The sequence below is a fragment of the Miniopterus schreibersii genome, assembly GCF_964146895.1.
Source record: "Miniopterus schreibersii genome assembly, chromosome: 2".
Lineage (NCBI taxonomy): Eukaryota > Metazoa > Chordata > Mammalia > Chiroptera > Miniopteridae > Miniopterus > Miniopterus schreibersii.
In genome coordinates this window covers 559,840-577,561 of record NC_138102.1, presented here as the reverse complement: position 1 = coordinate 577,561, position 17,722 = coordinate 559,840, and the positions used below count along the sequence as shown (strand labels likewise).

Here is a 17,722-nt window from a genome sequence, read left to right as displayed (position 1 = left end):
TTTTTACTGGGAAACAAGAAGAAAAACCTAGAGAACTAGCACAGGCAGGGCCCTGGGTGTGAGCGAGCCTGTGTTCTGGCCGCACGTCTCCTGCCCCGTGTCTCGTCCCCCAGGGGAGGGACAGGGCTGACGTGACTCCACCCAGCCAGGCCATTCCCAGCCCGGGCTGAACCCTCAGCAGGACCACGGACCCGGCTCAGAGGGCGTTTGGAGAAGCAGACGGATGTGACACCCAGTGCTGAACAGGTCACAGGGCTTCAACGACAACACAGACACCCAGTGTCTGCACAGGAAGCTTTTACCAATTGTCAGGAACATTAAATAACCACACGGCAAGTATCCAGAGCCCATCAACAACGGCGTCACGAACTTGAGTCTGGGAAAATATCCAAATACGTCGCCCGTAACAATATCCATCTCAGGAACGTTTCCGTCCTGGGAGAACACAATGGACACTCACCGATCAATGAAATAGCCAATGACGGCGCCTTCGGTGGTCGTGTTGGGTGGCTTCCAGGTGACAATGACGTAATCTCGGTTTGCATCGTGGCACTGCACATCCATGGGCGCCCCGGGAGCCCCTGTGACCAGCGGGTCAGCATCTGGGGGTGAGGGGGTGAGAGATGACCCATGATGAGAGTCGCTGGGGCGGGGACAGTTATAGCCTATTGACAACTGCTTCAAATCAGGCTCCCAGCTGCCCAACTGGACTCTAGTCTAATCCTCACGCCAATGACTTGACGATTCTCGGGTGTATGGGTCAGTGACAAGCAGTGTAAACATCTCTGTGAGTTTTTTAACTCAAAACCTCTCTCCTCTATAACATGCTCAACTCTATGAATTTTCATAATTGGATCCGAAACTGAAGTTCACTATCTCCCGATGCCACACTGTCACATCACATGACGTCACACTCTCAAAAATTCACGGAAGAAACAAAAATAATAATGTGCCCCTTTTAGCACCTGGGAAACAGGGCCTTCGATGCTTTTCTATTTCAAAGTCCTTAGAAAATGTGAAGATTTCAATTTTTTTTTTCCAGTGAGCAGCTGTTTGGGGCCACCCTCCCTCCGCTCAATCGTTTCCCGCAGTGAGGGTTTGCTTTGAAGTTTTTTTAGGTTTTTTTAAAATATGTTTTTATTGATTTTTAGAAAGAGAGGAAGGGAGAGGAATAGAGTGAGACAGAAACAGCAATGAGAGAGGAGCACTGACCAGCGGCCTCCCGCACGCGCCCTACTGGGGACCGAGCCCACAATCCAGGCCTGTGCCCTGACCGGGAATCGAACTCGAAACCTCCTGGTTCCCGGTTGATGCTCAACCACTGAGCCACACTGCCCAGGTTGTTCCAAAGTTTAAACTACAGAGGCAGTGAGACCCACAGGGCGGCACACCGAGCTTTCCATGTCCTTGTCTAAAATCGTGTCTGCTCAGAACCTCGGCTTCGACACAGCTTCTTGCCCCAGTCTCCTCAGCACATTAGAAGCTGAGGATTTCTGGACATGGAGCCAAATATGTTCACTCGCACTCACAACCCTCGGAAAGTAATGAGAACAAGTAAACGCCTCCCCCCCCCCCCACCGCCTTCATTTCCCTGAGGCCTCCCCCTTGGGCCCAGGTCCCCCATAACCGCACACAGCACAGGGCCCACCCACCTCTGACAAACAAGTAGGCGCTGTGGTCGCTGACGCCCCCTCTGGACACGATCCTCAGGGTGTAGAGACCTTCATCGTCTTTGTTCAGGTGGCTGAAGGACAGGGAGGCCTGACCCTCCCCGAAGAACATCTGTGTCCACTTGGACTCTTTCAGCAGCACATCTGGAAGGAAATGAAAACGGGTTCCAGGCACCGCCCGAGAGCGTGCACGTGGACCCGTGTGCACGCCCACGCTGGCGCGGACGGTCCCCCGGCTCCAGGGAGCCTGGGACCCGTTTACACAAAGAGCCCACAGGTGAGAGCAAGCGAGGCATCGACGGGAAAGCAGGGGCCTCAGCGTGGGCAAAGGTCCGTGCAGACAAGGAACGCGAGGCACGTCGAGTTTCGTTTCCCAGAGCAAACTGGGTTATGTCTGAAAACAGTGCCCAGCGCTCAGATGGCTGAGTGCCGCCCTGTGACCCTTTTTATCACACAGGGTCCCTCTTCACAGACCACAGAAATCTCTGATGACATCAATTCTGGGCCCTCCCTGTTAACCTCCCCGTGTTCCCGGGTAAAGTTCAAGGTCAAAGGCAGCTCCACATTCTCTCTGTCTCTCCCCTGGCTCTGCCACCGGCAGCTGCCTCAGTGGAAAGAGGAAAACCAGATTAACACTGAAGTTTACAGCTCAGCTTGCCCACATGCGGCCAAGCGCACAGCGAGGGGGGCAGGGCACCCCAGGCCCCGGGCTGCCCGGCACTCACCGTCCCGGTACCACTCCACCCGCGGCTGCACGCGCTTCAGGTCTGGCGTCACCAGCAGCGTGCACTTGAGAGTGACAGTCTCGCCTTCTCTTCTGAAGGTGACCCCGAATTTCTCCAGAAACTGGACATCAAAGTGGGTGTAGGGAACCACAGACGACAAGGGCACTGCAGAGCGAATGGGACAGTCACAAGGAAGGGCACAGGGTTTCAGGCTCAGGGGCCCACCTCGGGCATCACTGCACGCAGGCCCTTCCTCCCGGGGACACTGGAGAACCGGCTGTGGCGAGGTCACCAATAAATGTCACTTATCATTGCCGAGAAAATGAACCAGCTGGGTCCAGAGGCATCAACCCCATTGAATCTCAAAAGTATACTGTTGGGGGAAGGTAGGTTTCAGAAGGAAATCTGCAGTAATATTTTAAAACAAAGAAATCTGTGGTTTACAAATATGTGCACGCGGTAAGATTTCAGAAACTGCTGCAAACTTCAAGAGGATGGTTTCCTCTCAGGAGGACGGCCTGGGGTGGGGGGGGGGTAGGAGGGAGCTCAGGGCATCTTTCCCTCCACAGTCAGTTCAATTCTTCAGGATCGACTGAGCCCCCTGAACTGTACACTCAGCAATGGTTAATTTTGTGACATACCAATTTCACTTCAACTTAAAAGGTAACTAAGGCCCAGCTGGGGTGGTTCAGTGGTTCAGTGTCATCCCCGTGCACCAGGAGGTCCAGGTTCGATTCCTGGTCGGGGCACAGGCCCGGGCTGTGGCTCGATCCCCAGTAGGGGGCGTGCAGGAGGCAGCCGATCAATGATTCTCTCTCATCAATGTTTCTCTCTCTCTCTCCCTCTCCTTTCCTCTCTCTAAAAATCAATAAAAATGTATTTTTAAAACAACAACCAAAAACTCTTCCTTTAAAAATAAATAAATAAATAAATAAATAAATAAATAAATAAATAAATAATAAAATGGTAACAGGCAAAATGGCAACATAGTTGCACTTGTTAGGTATGGGTGGTGAATACATGGGCATCTGTTATTTGTGATGTATACATTTCAGTATGTTGTAGATCCTTTGAAATGTTTATTTGGAAAGATAAAATTTTAACAAGCCCCAGGTGACTGCTGAGACCCGTTCCTGCTTCACCATGGGGACCATCCTCCGCACGGACGCTCATCATCCTCGGGACACACCCTCGGTCTCCCTGCCTCCCGTGTTGCCTTGAACTAGTCCCACCGGCCTGCTGGTGGTCCTGAGCGCCCCCAAGTGCTGGAGAGAAGCCCCTCCAATGAAATCCACACAGAAAGGACCAGAGTAAACTACACCCGGTGTCCTGTGGCTGCTGGAAAGCTGTCCCCACACCGCTGCGGCCGGTGCCTCGCGCTCCAACGCTTGGTTTGTAACACTGAGACCTCAAAGTGCGCTAGAATCCAGGTTGCTACTGGGAGGTCAGCCAACCCTAACTGTCACCCCCAACCCTAAATAAGCCTGAGCGACAGCAAGGGCTCCGAGCCTTTCACTTCCATCAGGCCAGCTCCTGGGCCTTGGGTCAAAAACCAGCCCCAGGACTGAGAGACGCTGCACTTGCCTCCCACAGGGCGACCGTGGTCACCTGGGAAACTGGGGTGCACACGGCAACACGGGGCACTTCCGCCTGTGGAGGGGCTGGTGGAGGGAAAGGGAGCCATGCGGCCGTGAGTGACCAGCCAGAAGGCGGGGGTGCAGGCAGGTCCGTGTGTCGGGACACGGCCTGTGACGCCCAGGCCAGCCGGGCATCTGCTTCGTGTCTGTGCAGCTGCTCCTTACAAATGGGCACAAGACTTTGGGGAAATAGGAAAACTATCCTCAAACACAGAACTCGGCCACAGTCTGCATTCCCATCGAGGATTTGGAGCCACGTTTTTTCTAATTCAAAATGTCAGGTTTCATCAGCACCTAAAAATGCGGCATCACACAGAATTACATCAGCGCACACTGGCCAGCGGAAGACACGGGCCCAGAAACCTGGAGAGCCTCTCGGACTTAAAAAAAGATCTGACCTTTAGAAAACAATTTTGTAATTACATGCTATGTCACCATATAATTTTCTGCCCCAAAAGGAAAAAAACTCGACTTACACCCAATCGGGAGTCCCACGGAGTGGAGTGGCTCCTCCTCGCCCCGGAACCCTGTAAGACAGCAGGGTGAGCGTGGCCGAGAGGGTCAGAGGGCGCCGGGGCGTCCCCCCCCCGTGGGCGCTAACTCACTTCTCACCACCACCGCCGCGTTGGTGGACACCTGTCCGTGCACGTTCGTGGCCACCGCGGAGTACGTGGCGGTGTCGTCAAAGTTTGCCCTTGGAGAGAAAAAACAAGACCAGGCCCTAAACCCACTGTTGGCTGTTCTGTGAAGCCAGTGGCCTGATTTCAACACAAAGTCCTCGAAAGCTTCCCACGTGACCTTGAGCCTCTGTTCATAAAGATGAGTCTCAGGACAAGGCTGGCTCTGTCCCGGGACCAGGTATTTACAGACCTGGGTGAAGCCTGGCCTTGACTATGACTTTATAATAAAAAGTATGTATTTCAAATACATCTATCGAGTACCTGCACCTCACTCAGGTGACTTTGGTGAGTAAATAAAACAATGCATTTGAAAACGCTTTGTAACTTTAGCCCGGCCGGTGTGGCTCAGCGGCTGAGCGTTGACCTAGGACCCAGGAGATCGCAGTTTGATTCCCGGTCAGGGCACAGGCCTGGGTTTCGGGCTCGATCCCCAGCAGGGGGTGTGCAGGAGGCAGCCGGTCAATGACTCTCTCATCACTGATGTTTCTCTCTCTCCCACTCCCTTCCTCTCTCTGACATCAATAAAAGCATATTTTTTAAAAAGGAAAGAAAAAAAAGAGAATGCTTTGTAACTTTAAGTGCTGTATGTAACCTCATATTATTCATTTAAACATGTCCACCAAATTCCTGGACTAAAAGTTCCTCCTCCATGGCCTCCACTTCCCAACAGCACAGCACAGGTTTCTCGGAGTTCTGAGAACTGGAATTAATTGCTTCCGTGGCTCCCGAGCTGGGGACTGCCAGAGGGGACCCGAGAGGGGGACAGTGGAAGGTGCCGTGAGCGGCTCACAGGGAGCCCAGGAGGAGCAGAACTGTCTGCCCTGCCAATGCCCCGGGAACGCTCCTCCCAGAGGATTTCAACCTTGCTTTTCACTTGACTCACTAATTAAGATTCCGCATTAAGATCAGGGAGACGACCTAACACTTCAGCACTGGTGAGCTCACCAATTAGCACCTGGTGCTTAGCAGGAGGACCAGCTGGGGAGAAGGCCCATCCTGCACCTGCAGCGGGAGCCTCCGGTGGCCGCCAGTGTTTTCACGCCCCTGCCCACGAGAGCGGGTCCTCAGCTCTCGTTGGGTCTGTAGACAAGGCCAGAACCCCCAAAACCTTCAGACCCACTAACTGACTGCAGGCATCCCCGAGGCAGGTACACTGTGATGAAACAGCCAGACCCTCTGGTGACGCTCACTTTCGGCTCGCTGTCTGCATTTCTCCTTTGTAACTGTTGTGCATGATGTAAAATATTTCGGGATGGAGGTGGATGTGCAGATTATGAATAAATGTGCCTGCACATACCCTGGGGGGGCCCTACACACTGGGGTGGCCCCTGGGGTGGGAGAGTGGGTGGGGATGGGGGAAGGGCTGGGTGGACTTTGAGGACACTTTGCTCAACTAAGAACCTTCCCAGGGGACGATGTGGGGACGGGGGCTCTGGCCACACACCTCTCTGCGTCCCTGTGAGACCCGTGCTCTCTCTCCCTCCCGAGGCCACATGAGCCTTTAGTTTCAGCTTCGAGAAACTGCAAGCAAGTGGTGACAGGCAAAGGGTCATGTTTCCTGTCTGGACATGTTCCCAGAACAGGCAGCGACAGTTCTTACAAACTTCCAGGGGGCACCTCGCACCCCAAAGCCTCCGCGTGCAATGCCCCAAACCAACTCCACAGGACAAAGGACTGACATTTCGACAATTGGAAAGGTGGGCAGACACATTTATGTGGCCCCAGACTTTCTCCTGGGCAGTCAGGCCCCATGTCCTCACGTTGGACATTGGCACTGGATTTAAATTTTAACTCAAGTTGGAATTTGAATATCACTGTCTAAAAATAAAGTTCAGGAAGAGGGTGAGCCCGACAGTCCCTCTACAAGGGTGGGGCTGGGGTGGAGGGTGTTACATATAAAACACAGGAGACACTGTCCTCAGCAACTTCATCAAGATGTGAGAACAGTATTAAAATTCTTTGGAGAAACAGAGCTCAGACTGGGAGTCCCGAGAGTAAGTCTCTGAGTTGCAGGGAACGGCGCCTATTTCAGCGAGAATCTGAGGGGCCCCGGGGGCGGGTCCCACAAGGCTCTCAGCACTTCAAGAATTTGGTGACAGTGGCCAAAGAACATTCATAGGGACACATGTCACTCCTGTAACGGGGGAGAGGCTCATTCCTGAGCTGCACACCCGCCCCCACCCGGAGCCGCTCAGATCCAATGACAGGGACTCAGCACATCAGAACCGACAGCTGAGGGCAGCCTGGGTGTGGGTGCCCGGCTCCTTTTCTGAAGGATTTTCACGTTTCATCTCAAACATCCCAATAGAGCCTAAACCATGCCGATGCAGATAAGAGTGCTGTTGAGAGAAGTTAGTCTCAGGAATCTCCTTTGCCCCAATTTCGGGAATGTTTGCAGACTGTGCAAAACCCCACTGCAGGTAGGGAGACCTGGGTCCGACCCTGCACCTACCGGGCCACCGGCTCATCACTATTCCAGAGGCCACACTGGCGTGAACGCCACTCCTTCCATACTTGAGAAAGGGAAACAGCTTTTCCTCTTAAAACAATTACTAAAACACAGCTTGGCCCAGCAAGAGTGGCACAGTTGGTTGAGCATCGGCCCTTGAACCAAGACGTAGCCAGTTCAATTCCCGGTCAGGGCACATGCCCGGGTTGTGGGCTCGATCCCCAGTAGGCAGAGTGCAGGAGGCAGCCGATCGATGACTCATCATTGATGTTTCTCTCTCTCCCTCTCTTTTCCTCTCTCTGAAATCAATAAAAACATATTAAGAAAAAAGAGGGACAGGAGAACCTCACTTCTGTAAAATAAAAGTTGAAGTTTTGTGCGTTTATACATCTGTACTGTCAGGAAAAAGCAAACTGTATATACACCGGAGACTGACACTGGGTGTGAGAAATGGGGGTAATTTTTGTTTTCTTTTACTTACTTCCTACATTTTTTCCATTTGTTATGAGAAAAAAAATTAAGGTTCTACTTCTTTGACGAGTCTGAGCTTAGGGACTGTTGCTCAACCTGGTACATGACGCAACCCGGCTGCTAACCAGCTGTGAGCATGACCTTCTCCACTTCACAGCAGCCCATGCACCCGGGACACTGTCTTCCCTGAGATACGGATTCTCTGTTCCCAGGCGGAGCTGAGATGAGCTAGTGAATTTGCATCCCTCTGGCCTGACCACAAAGATGGAGACGGGAAGCTGGTGCCACTTAAACTAATTCAGACAGACCAGTAACATTGCCTGGGATGCACGCCAACAGGGTGGGGCCCGACCTTGTGTTTGAATTGGATCTCAGGTTTGGGACATCAACTGGCTGAGGCAGGTGCTGCCACCAGCCCTCACCTGTGGCTCTGCAGCATGAGCACGTGGCCCTCAGCTGTGGCTCTGCGGCATGAGCACGTGGCCCTCAGCTGTGGCTCTGCGGCATGAGCACGTGGCCCTCACCTGTGGCTCTGAAGCTTGAGCACGTGGCCCTCACCTGTGGCTCTGCGGCATGAGCACGTGGCCCTCACCTGTGGCTCTGCAGCATGAGCACGTGGCCCTCAGCTGTGGCTCTGCGGCATGAGCACGTGGCCCTCAGCTGTGGCTCTGAAGCTTGAGCACGTGGCCCTCACCTGTGGCTCTGCGGCATGAGCACGTGGCCCTCACCTGTGGATCTCCAGCATGTGGACGCCATACTTGCTCTCAATCCTGTACTTGCCGGGATCGGCCGCCTGGCTGATCAGGCTGCCGTCTTTGTACCTGAGTGAGGAGACACTCGTGTTAGTGAAGGGCAGCTTGGGTTGTGCCCCAGCCTTCCTTACCTATCGCCCTCCAGGATGTCATCGCCCTGCCTCCTCAGGCATCACTCAGTGTCACAGGCAGTGGGCAAGGGAGGTGGCTGGGGGGACACCCAGAGCCACACCTGTCTGCCTGTGTGAGGACAGAGGAGCTCTTGCTGGATTCTGACTATTGGGCGCTGCTGCTTGACCTCGGAGAGGGTGCAGCAAAGGTCTCCAAGGACTCTGCTGGGAATTCAGGATCTATCCGTCCCATAAGGAAATAAATGGAACCAATGTAGGCCAGGTCCCCGACCAGCCTCCCCGGGCCTCGGCACAGCAGGGATGTGCAGGGAGAGCTCTGTGGGTCCAACCACCCAGGTCCTGACCGGGGGAAACCGGCCTGCTTGTCCCACCCAGGACAGCAGACCCGTGTCCCCAGGACTAAGAGTGGCCTGGAAGCCCCACTCACCACTGCACCACGGGCGTGGGGAAGCCCTGCACGGTGAAACACAGCTTCACGGACATCTTCTCCCAGACCGTGTGGGACCTCAGCCGCACCAGGATCTCGGGGGCTCGCCTCATCCGCTCCTCGACCGTGTGCCTCTCCCAGGACATCTGGTCCTCCATCTGTGCCCAGAAAGCAAGGACGGTCAGAGCATGGCAGGAGGGACACACTGTGGGCAAGCGAGGCTCTCTGCCACGAAGCCACCAGAGCGTTGTGGGGACGAACCCCAGCCCGGCCCTGGTCACCTCTCCAGGACACCCGCCTACCATCTGCTGGAGGGTGTATTTGTCCAGCTTCTCCCGGGCCTGTGCTCGGGCCATGTGCACACTGTCCTCCAGCTCCGCCAGCTCGCTGAGGAAACGCTCACGCTTGGCCTCTCCATATGCGGCCACCAGGGACTGGTACCTGCGGAAACGAAGGAGGGACGTGACTGTGGACACACTCGGGACAGGGCATGGTCACCGAGGCTGGAGGCCGGGCGAGCTGTCCCCAGGACTGTCTTGCTGGGAGCCAGGAAAGCAGGAGAAAAGCTCTGTCCCTTTGTCTTTCTTCCATGGTGCCACTGGAAGGTATTAATACTGCGCGTGAAGGGCAGGGAGGAGGTTTATAAGTAAAACAAAGACTTAAAAATAAAACTCCAGCTTCCCCTAGACAGTTACAGTCGCCTGGAGGCCCAAGAGCTCATTCGCTTTGGACAGTGGCTGCGAGTAGCCCCATGTGACAGCTGCACCGTTCCTGGTGTGTGATGGGCAAGAATCCCCTACAGGGGGAGGGTCCCAGTGACAAGCACAGGCCCTGGACAGGTCAGAGGACGAACTCCATAAAGACAGGACTCGTTGCTCCTCGTGTTCACCTGGCCTCGCACAGCAGCAGGTGCTCCGAGCAGACCACGTGGCCAAGAGCAAGTCACGGGCGCTCGCAGGACATGGTCTCCCGCTGATGGCAAGTCACGGGCCTCGCCGGACGCAGCAGTGAGGGCTGGGACCCTGGGCCCGGGCTCGTTTACCGTCAGTAACGGGACAGTTGATAGGCCGAGCCCCTGAGCTATGTTCTACATGGCAACCTGGAAAAGCCACGTGTGTTCTGGGAGGCCACCATTTCTAGTGACTCCCAGGCTGAATTAAAGCCTTTAGGATTAACATTGACAGACAGGACGTAAGTCTGTATTCTAGAAAAATAAAAAGGCTAAAGTAAACCCCTCAGATTCATCCATCTGTAGGGGCAGAGAAATGAGGCCCACAGTCCTTCTGGCCTGATTGCCATCTTTGTGAGCCCCCAAAATTACCCCCCACTCATCCTGTCCCAGCTGCCCCATCTGAGCTTCCTGTCCCCCTCACCACTCATCCCCAGGTCCCCACACAACTAGGACACCCGCTGGGCCGCTCACCAGGAAAATGTCCCTGCCCTTCCCTCCTGCCCTTCAAGGCCCATCTCTTCAGCCATGGAGCCCACGGAGCCACCCCCGGCCTGGCCGCAGACCTGAGACCAACACCAGAGGCAACGTGCATGAGGCGTGGGACCCCGGGCCACAGGTTCTCTGTAAAATGGAAGGGAAACTTCACTCCAATAGTTTTCTTGTCCGAATTAATGGAGACGATGGTAGAGAAAAGCAACGGACTAGAAAACTGGACCTTATGGCTTTGACTTCACGTGTTGCCTGACTGTCATCCCAGGTCCCTGATACCCAAGGCCCTACCCTCCTGACCTGTCCCCAGAGGGATGGGCTGTAACCCCCGGTCCTTGGGCAGGATGCACTGTGACTGACCTCCCGTCACCCCTGGGTGCACTGCGACCCTGTCCTGGGCAGGATGTGCTATGACCCCATGACCCCTGCCCCCGGCAGGTGGTGCTGTGAGGCCGTGACCCCAGGCAGCCTGAGGGCGCACAGGCGCTTACCTTCTCTTGTTCTCATGCTCCCTCTCCTCCTGCTCGGAGCTCACCCTCTTGGCGCAGAGCCTGCAGACTGTCCCTGCCCGTGACAGCGATGTCTGGCTGGAAGCTGCCTGGGAAGACGACTTCTCAGTAAGCGACTGCTGGGAAGAGGCCTGGGATGAGGCCCGCCTTGGTAAACGTTGAGAAAATGAGGGGTGTTAGAAAACTAGGGGTACACATCATGACAGACGACACAATGTTCCTTCTATACACCACAAACCACCCTGGAAACATGCACATCCGTGTACAGTGCACACGTATGCAGGCTCATGTGTATGTGCACGCTTACCTATGTGCATGAAGTTACACAAATGTGTGCACACATGTGCATACTCACATGGGTCTATGCCTGTACCTATGCAAGTGTACATACATGCGTGCACAGGCACGCACCCCTGCGCACAGTGTGTGTAAACTTGCGTGCAGAGGCCTGCACACTGTGCATGCACATACATATGCATGTACACACACATACATGTACACACACATATCATGTACACACATGCACACACTCAAACCTACATCCCTCTGCGCCCAGCGCCCCTGACTGCAGGAGCCCACGCTCAGAGGGACAGTCACACACTGAGCTCCTCCCCCACCTGCCCTTCCCCTCAGGGTCAGCCTGTGTGTCCACAGCTCTGGCCCAACGCCAGGATTATATATATCCGAAGGGATCTGAAGCTCCCAGGGGCTGCTGGGCGGGGCTGTTGGGAGTGTTTGGCTTTGTTATGGGAATGGCAAGTAAACACAGGGACCTCAGGCGTTCCTAAATATAGGGCGCTGGTGACCTGTGCAAAACACCTAAGGCTGGAGCCCGCTCGGCCAGCAGCATCTTCATTCTCTGGCCCAACCTCCTAGTCAGCCCATGAAAGCGGCAGGTGTGCTGCCCACTGGGGTGTGAGCTGCGCCCCTGAGGACACTGGACTTAGAAACTCATGGGAGTTGTGACTTGACCTGAGCCTGTGACTCAGAGAATCAATTCACTTCTAGCTACATTTACTGTTAGCGCAGCAAAAATATTATTGAATCGGCTCCCACCAATCTTACTTTGCCATCCCATAATTTCTCTGCCGCTGACATCTTTCCCATCACCCTCACTTTTTGGTGACTTTTTAGATTCCAGTTCTGGAAAATGCGTGAATAAGGGTTAGTCAAAGAGCACTTGCTAACGTGTCCCCCCCTCCCCGATCTAACCTGGGGTCAGCGCCAGTCTACCAGGGTCTACCAGGATCTCTCAGGGTCTACCAGAATCTACTGGGGTCTACCAGGATCTACCGGAATCTATCAGGGTCTACCAGGATCTCTCAGGGTCTACCAGGGTCTACCAGGATCTACCAGGATCTACCGGAATCTATCAGGGTCTACCAGGATCTATCGGGATCTACCAGAGTATACCAGAGTCTAGCAGGATCTACCAGGATCCACCAGGATCTAGCAGAGTCTACCAGGATGTGGCGCAGCACTCCACACATAGTCTGCTGCCCAGCTGCTCAGCCACACTCCCCTCTGGCATTGAAGATGGGCATCAGGGAGCACTGCCATCCCTGACCCCCCCAAACACATCACCCCAGGTTTCAGGGGACTGGTTAAGGCTTCCTGCCTCTAAATGCTGGGCACCCATAATCGAAGGTCTGAGTCTAATTGGTGAACTCCAACTTACTTTTTTGCCGTATATTCATCCAGGAGGTACCTTGTTTGAATATTACGATACGACTGGTCAAAGTGTTTGTGTCTCTTTTGATAGAAGGGCATGGTGACGAGCGACATCTTGGGGTTCGCCTACAAATAAAGAGTAACACACAGCACTGAGGGCGTTTTCTAATGCAGTCCTGCAGTGTCCACCTAACACTGCGCACTGTTGCAAAGGGGAAAATCAGCTCCAATTAGCAAAGCACAAGGGGCCCCGGTGAACGACAGATTGTATAAGTGTGAATATTCTCAGACTAGGACTTCAGGTGCCTATCGAGTTCCCCAGGACCCGATTCCTTTGTTTTTGCTTCCATAAAACTAGAAGATTGGACTATGCATTTCATTTCATTGTCAACTCAACAAATATTTATAGAATGCCTGGTTTGTTCGGGCAATGAGAGCAACAAAGACAAAAATAATTAAAACACAGATTAGAGGAGTGAACACGCACTTAGAATACAAGAGCAGAGGGGTACAAAGAGCTCTGGGAAGTGAGAAGGGGCACACGTCAGTGGGGAGGGGAGTCAGCAGAGGGCTGCTGCAGCCGGTGGCAGCTGAGAAGAGCCCCGGCGGGTGAGCAGGCGAACAGGCGGAGGTGGGTGGGAAGAAGGCGACCCATGAGCAAACCAGGGGCAGGAGCTCAGGAGATTTGAGGAGGCGTGAGGAAGGATCCCTCTGGAAAGACTGACCACACACAGACTTGCGTGTCTGCCTCGGGAGCTAGGAGTCACCCCGGCTCGAGAGGGGGCTCGAGAAAGGAATCGGCCTCCAAGATGCTTTCCGGACACTCCTGCCACTTTGGGACAGTTTCCTCTCCGAGATGTCTCGATCGCACCTGCGCTAATGGAGGTCGGGTCCCATCACCACGGTCACTCGGGTCTCTGTTGACTTAACCTCCAATCTGCCCACATTTCTTGGCAAGAGGAAGGCCTCAAGTGCGGCCCAAGTTACAGGAGAAGATAAGACATCTTGACAAATCTGACCCGTGGCCGCCAGCACCCGGAAGAGGGTGGTCGCACACGCTGGGACCCGGGCTGCCCTGCGCGAGGTCAGCACAGCTCAGAGCAATGGCTCACTCCCCTCACTGCAGTCACAGTGTCCGCTCCACACGTGACGGATGAAGCTCAGCTCGTGGCTATGGGCCCAGACGTCCCAACTCAGCCCATGAGGAGGGGCTCTCAGTGGCGATAGGGACCTAGAGCTGGAATCAGGGTCCGTGGTCACAGACTTCGTAGCCGTCTCCCCAGGACACTCTCCTGCACTCACCTGCCATCCTCTGCTCACTGAGGAAACATTATGGTGAGGATCACCCAGATCAGGGGTGATCGCAGCTCCGGGGGGTCAAGGACTCAGCTCCACCCATTGGTCATTCCACAAATATTCAGAGCATGTTCTGTGTGCCAGCCCAGTGTGGACCACAGAACCCCAGTGCCCTGAGGAGGGGGCATCTCAGAGTGTCCTTGCCCCAGGACAGTGGGCTCAGAGCTCTGCGCCTCTGTCCCAGTGCCGATGCATCCTCAGTGCCACTGGCCTGCACTCACTCTGATCAATCTCATGCCCAAGTCAGACACACAGCAGGACCAGCAGCTTGAGCCCACCCCCAGGCCACGTATCTGTGCTCAGCCCCCTTCTCTCCACACCTCACAGGCCCTCGTGTGTCCAGACTGCCCAGTTGTCCTGACAACCCCCAGTTGGGGTGACTAGCCCTCAGGAAAGTGTGCTCCATGGGGCTCAGCAGGTGCAGAGCAACAGCCCTGAAGCCACAAGGCCGTTAGGAGGGACCCCAGGGAGAATTGGACCCACACTCGCTGTGCTATGGACCAGTTACTCCAAAGAAAAGGAAGCAACAGGCCAAGCAGCAGCCAGAATCCCCTCCACGTCTCCCAGGAGGGTCACCCTCTGACACCCACATACACACCTCGAAACCATGGAAGCCGCCTTCCCTCACCCATAGTCTCTGGTGTGAGTGCCCCGGGGTGACAGGGCCTTGGGAGGCCTTGCTCCCAGCAGCAACCAGGGGGGCCCATCTGGCCCTCAGGCCTCAATTTGCTTTGCTGAGAAATGGGGGCTCCTGTTCCTTCAGCGGCAGCTATGTATGGATCTATGACCTGGATAACATATTGGAGGCAACACTCCATGGCGAGCACCGATCACCCTCAAATACCAGCAACAGGGCAGAGGCATCCTAAGCACACAGGTGTGGGGTTCTCAGCAAACGGCAGCCAAGTTTACACGACTCGACAGTGACCAGTCTCAGTCTGTCCGGGTTTGAATCTTGCCCTCACCTGGGAGGACTCTGGTGGTGGGAACCACCAGCCGGGCGCTGGTTTGCCTGGGACCCTGACCCTGCCTGCCCGCCACTCCCACTGGGGTTTGTGGCAGGGAAGCGAAACATGAGTCTGTCCGTCCTCACGTCCGGACAGTGTGTCTGTGCCTCCCTCAGGCCTAACCCTTCCTGTGAATATCTGAGAGCCGTTTCTCATGTCACTGAGAAGGGGTTTTTTGTGTGTATTTTTTTAATTCTCACCTGAGGATATTTTTTTCCATAGATTTTTAGAGAGTAGAAGGGAGGGAGGGAGGGAAGGAGGGAGAGAGAGAGAGAAACATCGATGTGAGAGAGACACCTCGATCGGTTGCCTCCCGCTCGGGCCCCGACAGAGGCCAGGAATCGAGCCTGCAACCCAGGTACTTGCCCTTCACCTGATTCGAACCCAAGACCTTTCAGTCCAAGGGCTGATGCGCTAACCACTGAGCCAAACTCGCCAGGGCCCGAGGAGGGTTTTAATGTCTGAAAACATTTCAACTGCAACACATTCACTTCCATCTAAAGAAAGAAACTCCCGTCTGTGCCACGGGAGGTCACCAAATCAGCAACACACCAGGTCAAGCTGTTCTCGAGGAACAGGAGGGTCAAGCTGGCACCGGCAGGTGGCCTGTCCCCCAGGGGACCTGGCCCTCGGTCCCCAGGACAGGGTTCCTCAGAGCTCACTCACGGGAACTACCTGCCCCAAAGGTGTCTCCAAACTACTTAACTCCAAAAGTAAAGATCATGGAGCACAAAATAATTCTTTTAAAATCTTCACCCGAAGATGTACTTTCATTGATTTTTAGAGAGAGGGAGGGAGGGAGGGAGGAAGACGGGTGCCTCTTGTTTGCTCCCTGACCAGGGTTCAAACCACAACCTAGGTATGTGGCCTGACAGGGAATCGAACCCACAACCTTTAGGTGCCCAGGATGATTCTCAACCAACAGAGCCACCGGTCAGGCCAGAAAAATTCTTAAATCATCACCCAGGAGGCTTGATGTCTGAATTCTGGCGGCTTATCCCCAGCCCTCCTCCAAATCACCTTCAGAACCAGGCGCGAACGACCCAGGAGGTCCTGCAACCCCAGCTCCCTGTGCCGCCCCCAAGGGCCCGGCTTCCTGAGGCTTAACCGGTGGACTCAGACCACAAAAGGAGGCCTCAGGCAGCTTCAACCCAGGCCCCTTCCAAATCACAGAATTCAACCAGATCAACAGTTATAAAAATATTTCCTTCCGTGAGTTTTCCGCACAGATTTCCCGTGTTTCCCTGAGGAGGAGCCGTGGAGGTGACAGCCCCTCGCTCAACCTCAGCTTCAGGTAAATCACTGAGTGGAGCCCAGACCCGGTCACTAAGGGTCTCCTTCACGTCACCTTTCTCCTCTGCTCAGCGGGAACAGCGAGGCAAGGAGGGAGGGGACGGGATGCCTCGCCCCACCCCGCACCCCGCGCCCCTTCCCTGCCGCCCCTCCCGACCATGGGGCGCAGGGACCCCACCTGTCGGGCAGGGTTCTGAGAGCGTGACCAGGATGTTTGACCCGCGGCAGCACCGAGCTGACCCCTGCGGGCCAATCATACATCAGAGCACAGAAAACAGCCACGAGAACCTCCGTCCTGGGGGGACACGGAAACACCGACGAGAACTGTCCCCTTCCCCGCCCCCTCGACGCTGCATCTAGGCCCAGGACACACGGCCCCAGCTCCCTGTTTTCTTAAGAAAATATCTGATTTCACTTCCCACTTTTCACCTCTGAACTCTCGTGACCGACCCTTTCCTTCTGAGACTCACGAAAATTTTGACATCAGTGCACTGATGGGGGACCTGAGGGGGGGGTGCTCCAGAGTCGGGGTCCCCCCACGTGGTGCTGGGAGGGACCTGGGACACTGCCACAGCGGAGACCATGACAACGGGAAATACAGACGGCGTCGGAATCTGTCCAAGAAACCAACCCTCAGACCTGGTGCCCCCCTGAGGCCCGCCCACCCGGGCAGCCAGGGGCAGCCAGCGGTGCACCGGCATGAGCCCCCCGGCCTCAGCTCCGGGAGGACCGATCAGGAGAGGAAAGAAGGAAGGAAGCAACTCACCGCGCGGAAGGACAGTGGCTCAGGGCGGGAGGCGGCAGTGCCCGGCTCCGGCTCCCCAGGAAGGCAGAGCCGTCCCTGGGCAGAGCCCGTCCCGCCCCCTTTATGGCCAAGGAGCTGCCATATATAGGCACGTGGCTACTCGCCCAGGCTGACACCGCACGTAAATCACAGCCTGGTCTCGGAGGAAACGGGTCCTGTTCTGGCTGGAAAAAAAATCACATCGAAGAGGAAGCATCTCCAAGTGCCCAGGAAACTGCGAGGATCCCGCTGGTGTCCCAGAGAGAGAGGGCGGACGCGACCCCTTCACTCACTTTCAACACAAATTCTCGGGCTCGCTTTCAACCCTCTGAGCGACAGGCTCCGGGCACATACAGGGACACGCCCAGATGAGCCTCTGTAACCACCTGACTCGGAAACGGGGGGTTCACCGTGGTTACCATGGTGACCAGGGGCCAGGGCACCGGGCTCTCCGGGGGGGGGGGGGGGGCCTCTGTGGTTGGATTTTTGTCTGTTTGCTTTTAATTTCAACAACCACTCGAGCTTTCGCTGGGTTTCACCCTGGGGTGAATTAACAAGAGGCTGCAAGTCCAGTCGGCGAATTACGTCTTATTTATAGTCATTGCCCCAGATGGACGCTGCGCCTGAACCCTCTCATAGTGGCAGGGTGTCCGTCCTTCTGCCCAGCACATGTCCAAATATAAATAACACAGGCCTGGGACGGCCGTGGGCTGGCACCG

The 17,722-nt window shown here is 55.2% G+C and overlaps 1 protein-coding gene across 6 annotated transcripts in view; it reads right to left on the bottom strand.

Moving 5' to 3' along the window:
- The window catches only part of MYOM2 (myomesin 2), a 48,244-nt gene extending 30,897 nt beyond the window's left edge, over positions 1-17,347 (bottom strand). The window contains exons 1-12 of one of the 6 annotated variants that reach the window (XM_081129756.1): positions 17,297-17,347; positions 16,986-17,188; positions 12,571-12,689; positions 10,875-11,039; positions 9,245-9,383; positions 8,943-9,100; positions 8,361-8,453; positions 4,638-4,726; positions 4,509-4,559; positions 2,396-2,560; positions 1,653-1,814; positions 461-602 (exon numbers count right to left, since the gene is read on the bottom strand). In XM_081129756.1, coding sequence (XP_080985882.1) covers positions 461-602; positions 1,653-1,814; positions 2,396-2,560; positions 4,509-4,559; positions 4,638-4,726; positions 8,361-8,453; positions 8,943-9,100; positions 9,245-9,383; positions 10,875-11,039; positions 12,571-12,677 — 1,271 coding nt within the window. In that variant the 5' untranslated portion in view covers positions 12,678-12,689; positions 16,986-17,188; positions 17,297-17,347. Of the gene's footprint in view, positions 1-460; positions 603-1,652; positions 1,815-2,395; positions 2,561-4,508; positions 4,560-4,637; positions 4,727-8,360; positions 8,454-8,942; positions 9,101-9,244; positions 9,384-10,874; positions 11,040-12,570; positions 12,690-13,288; positions 13,801-16,397; positions 16,417-16,648; positions 16,828-16,985 lie in introns of those variants that run through there. The other 5 variants (XM_081129757.1, XM_081129755.1, XM_081129754.1 and 2 more) reach the window with 5 other exon arrangements.
- Positions 17,348-17,722: the final 375 nt, after the last annotated feature.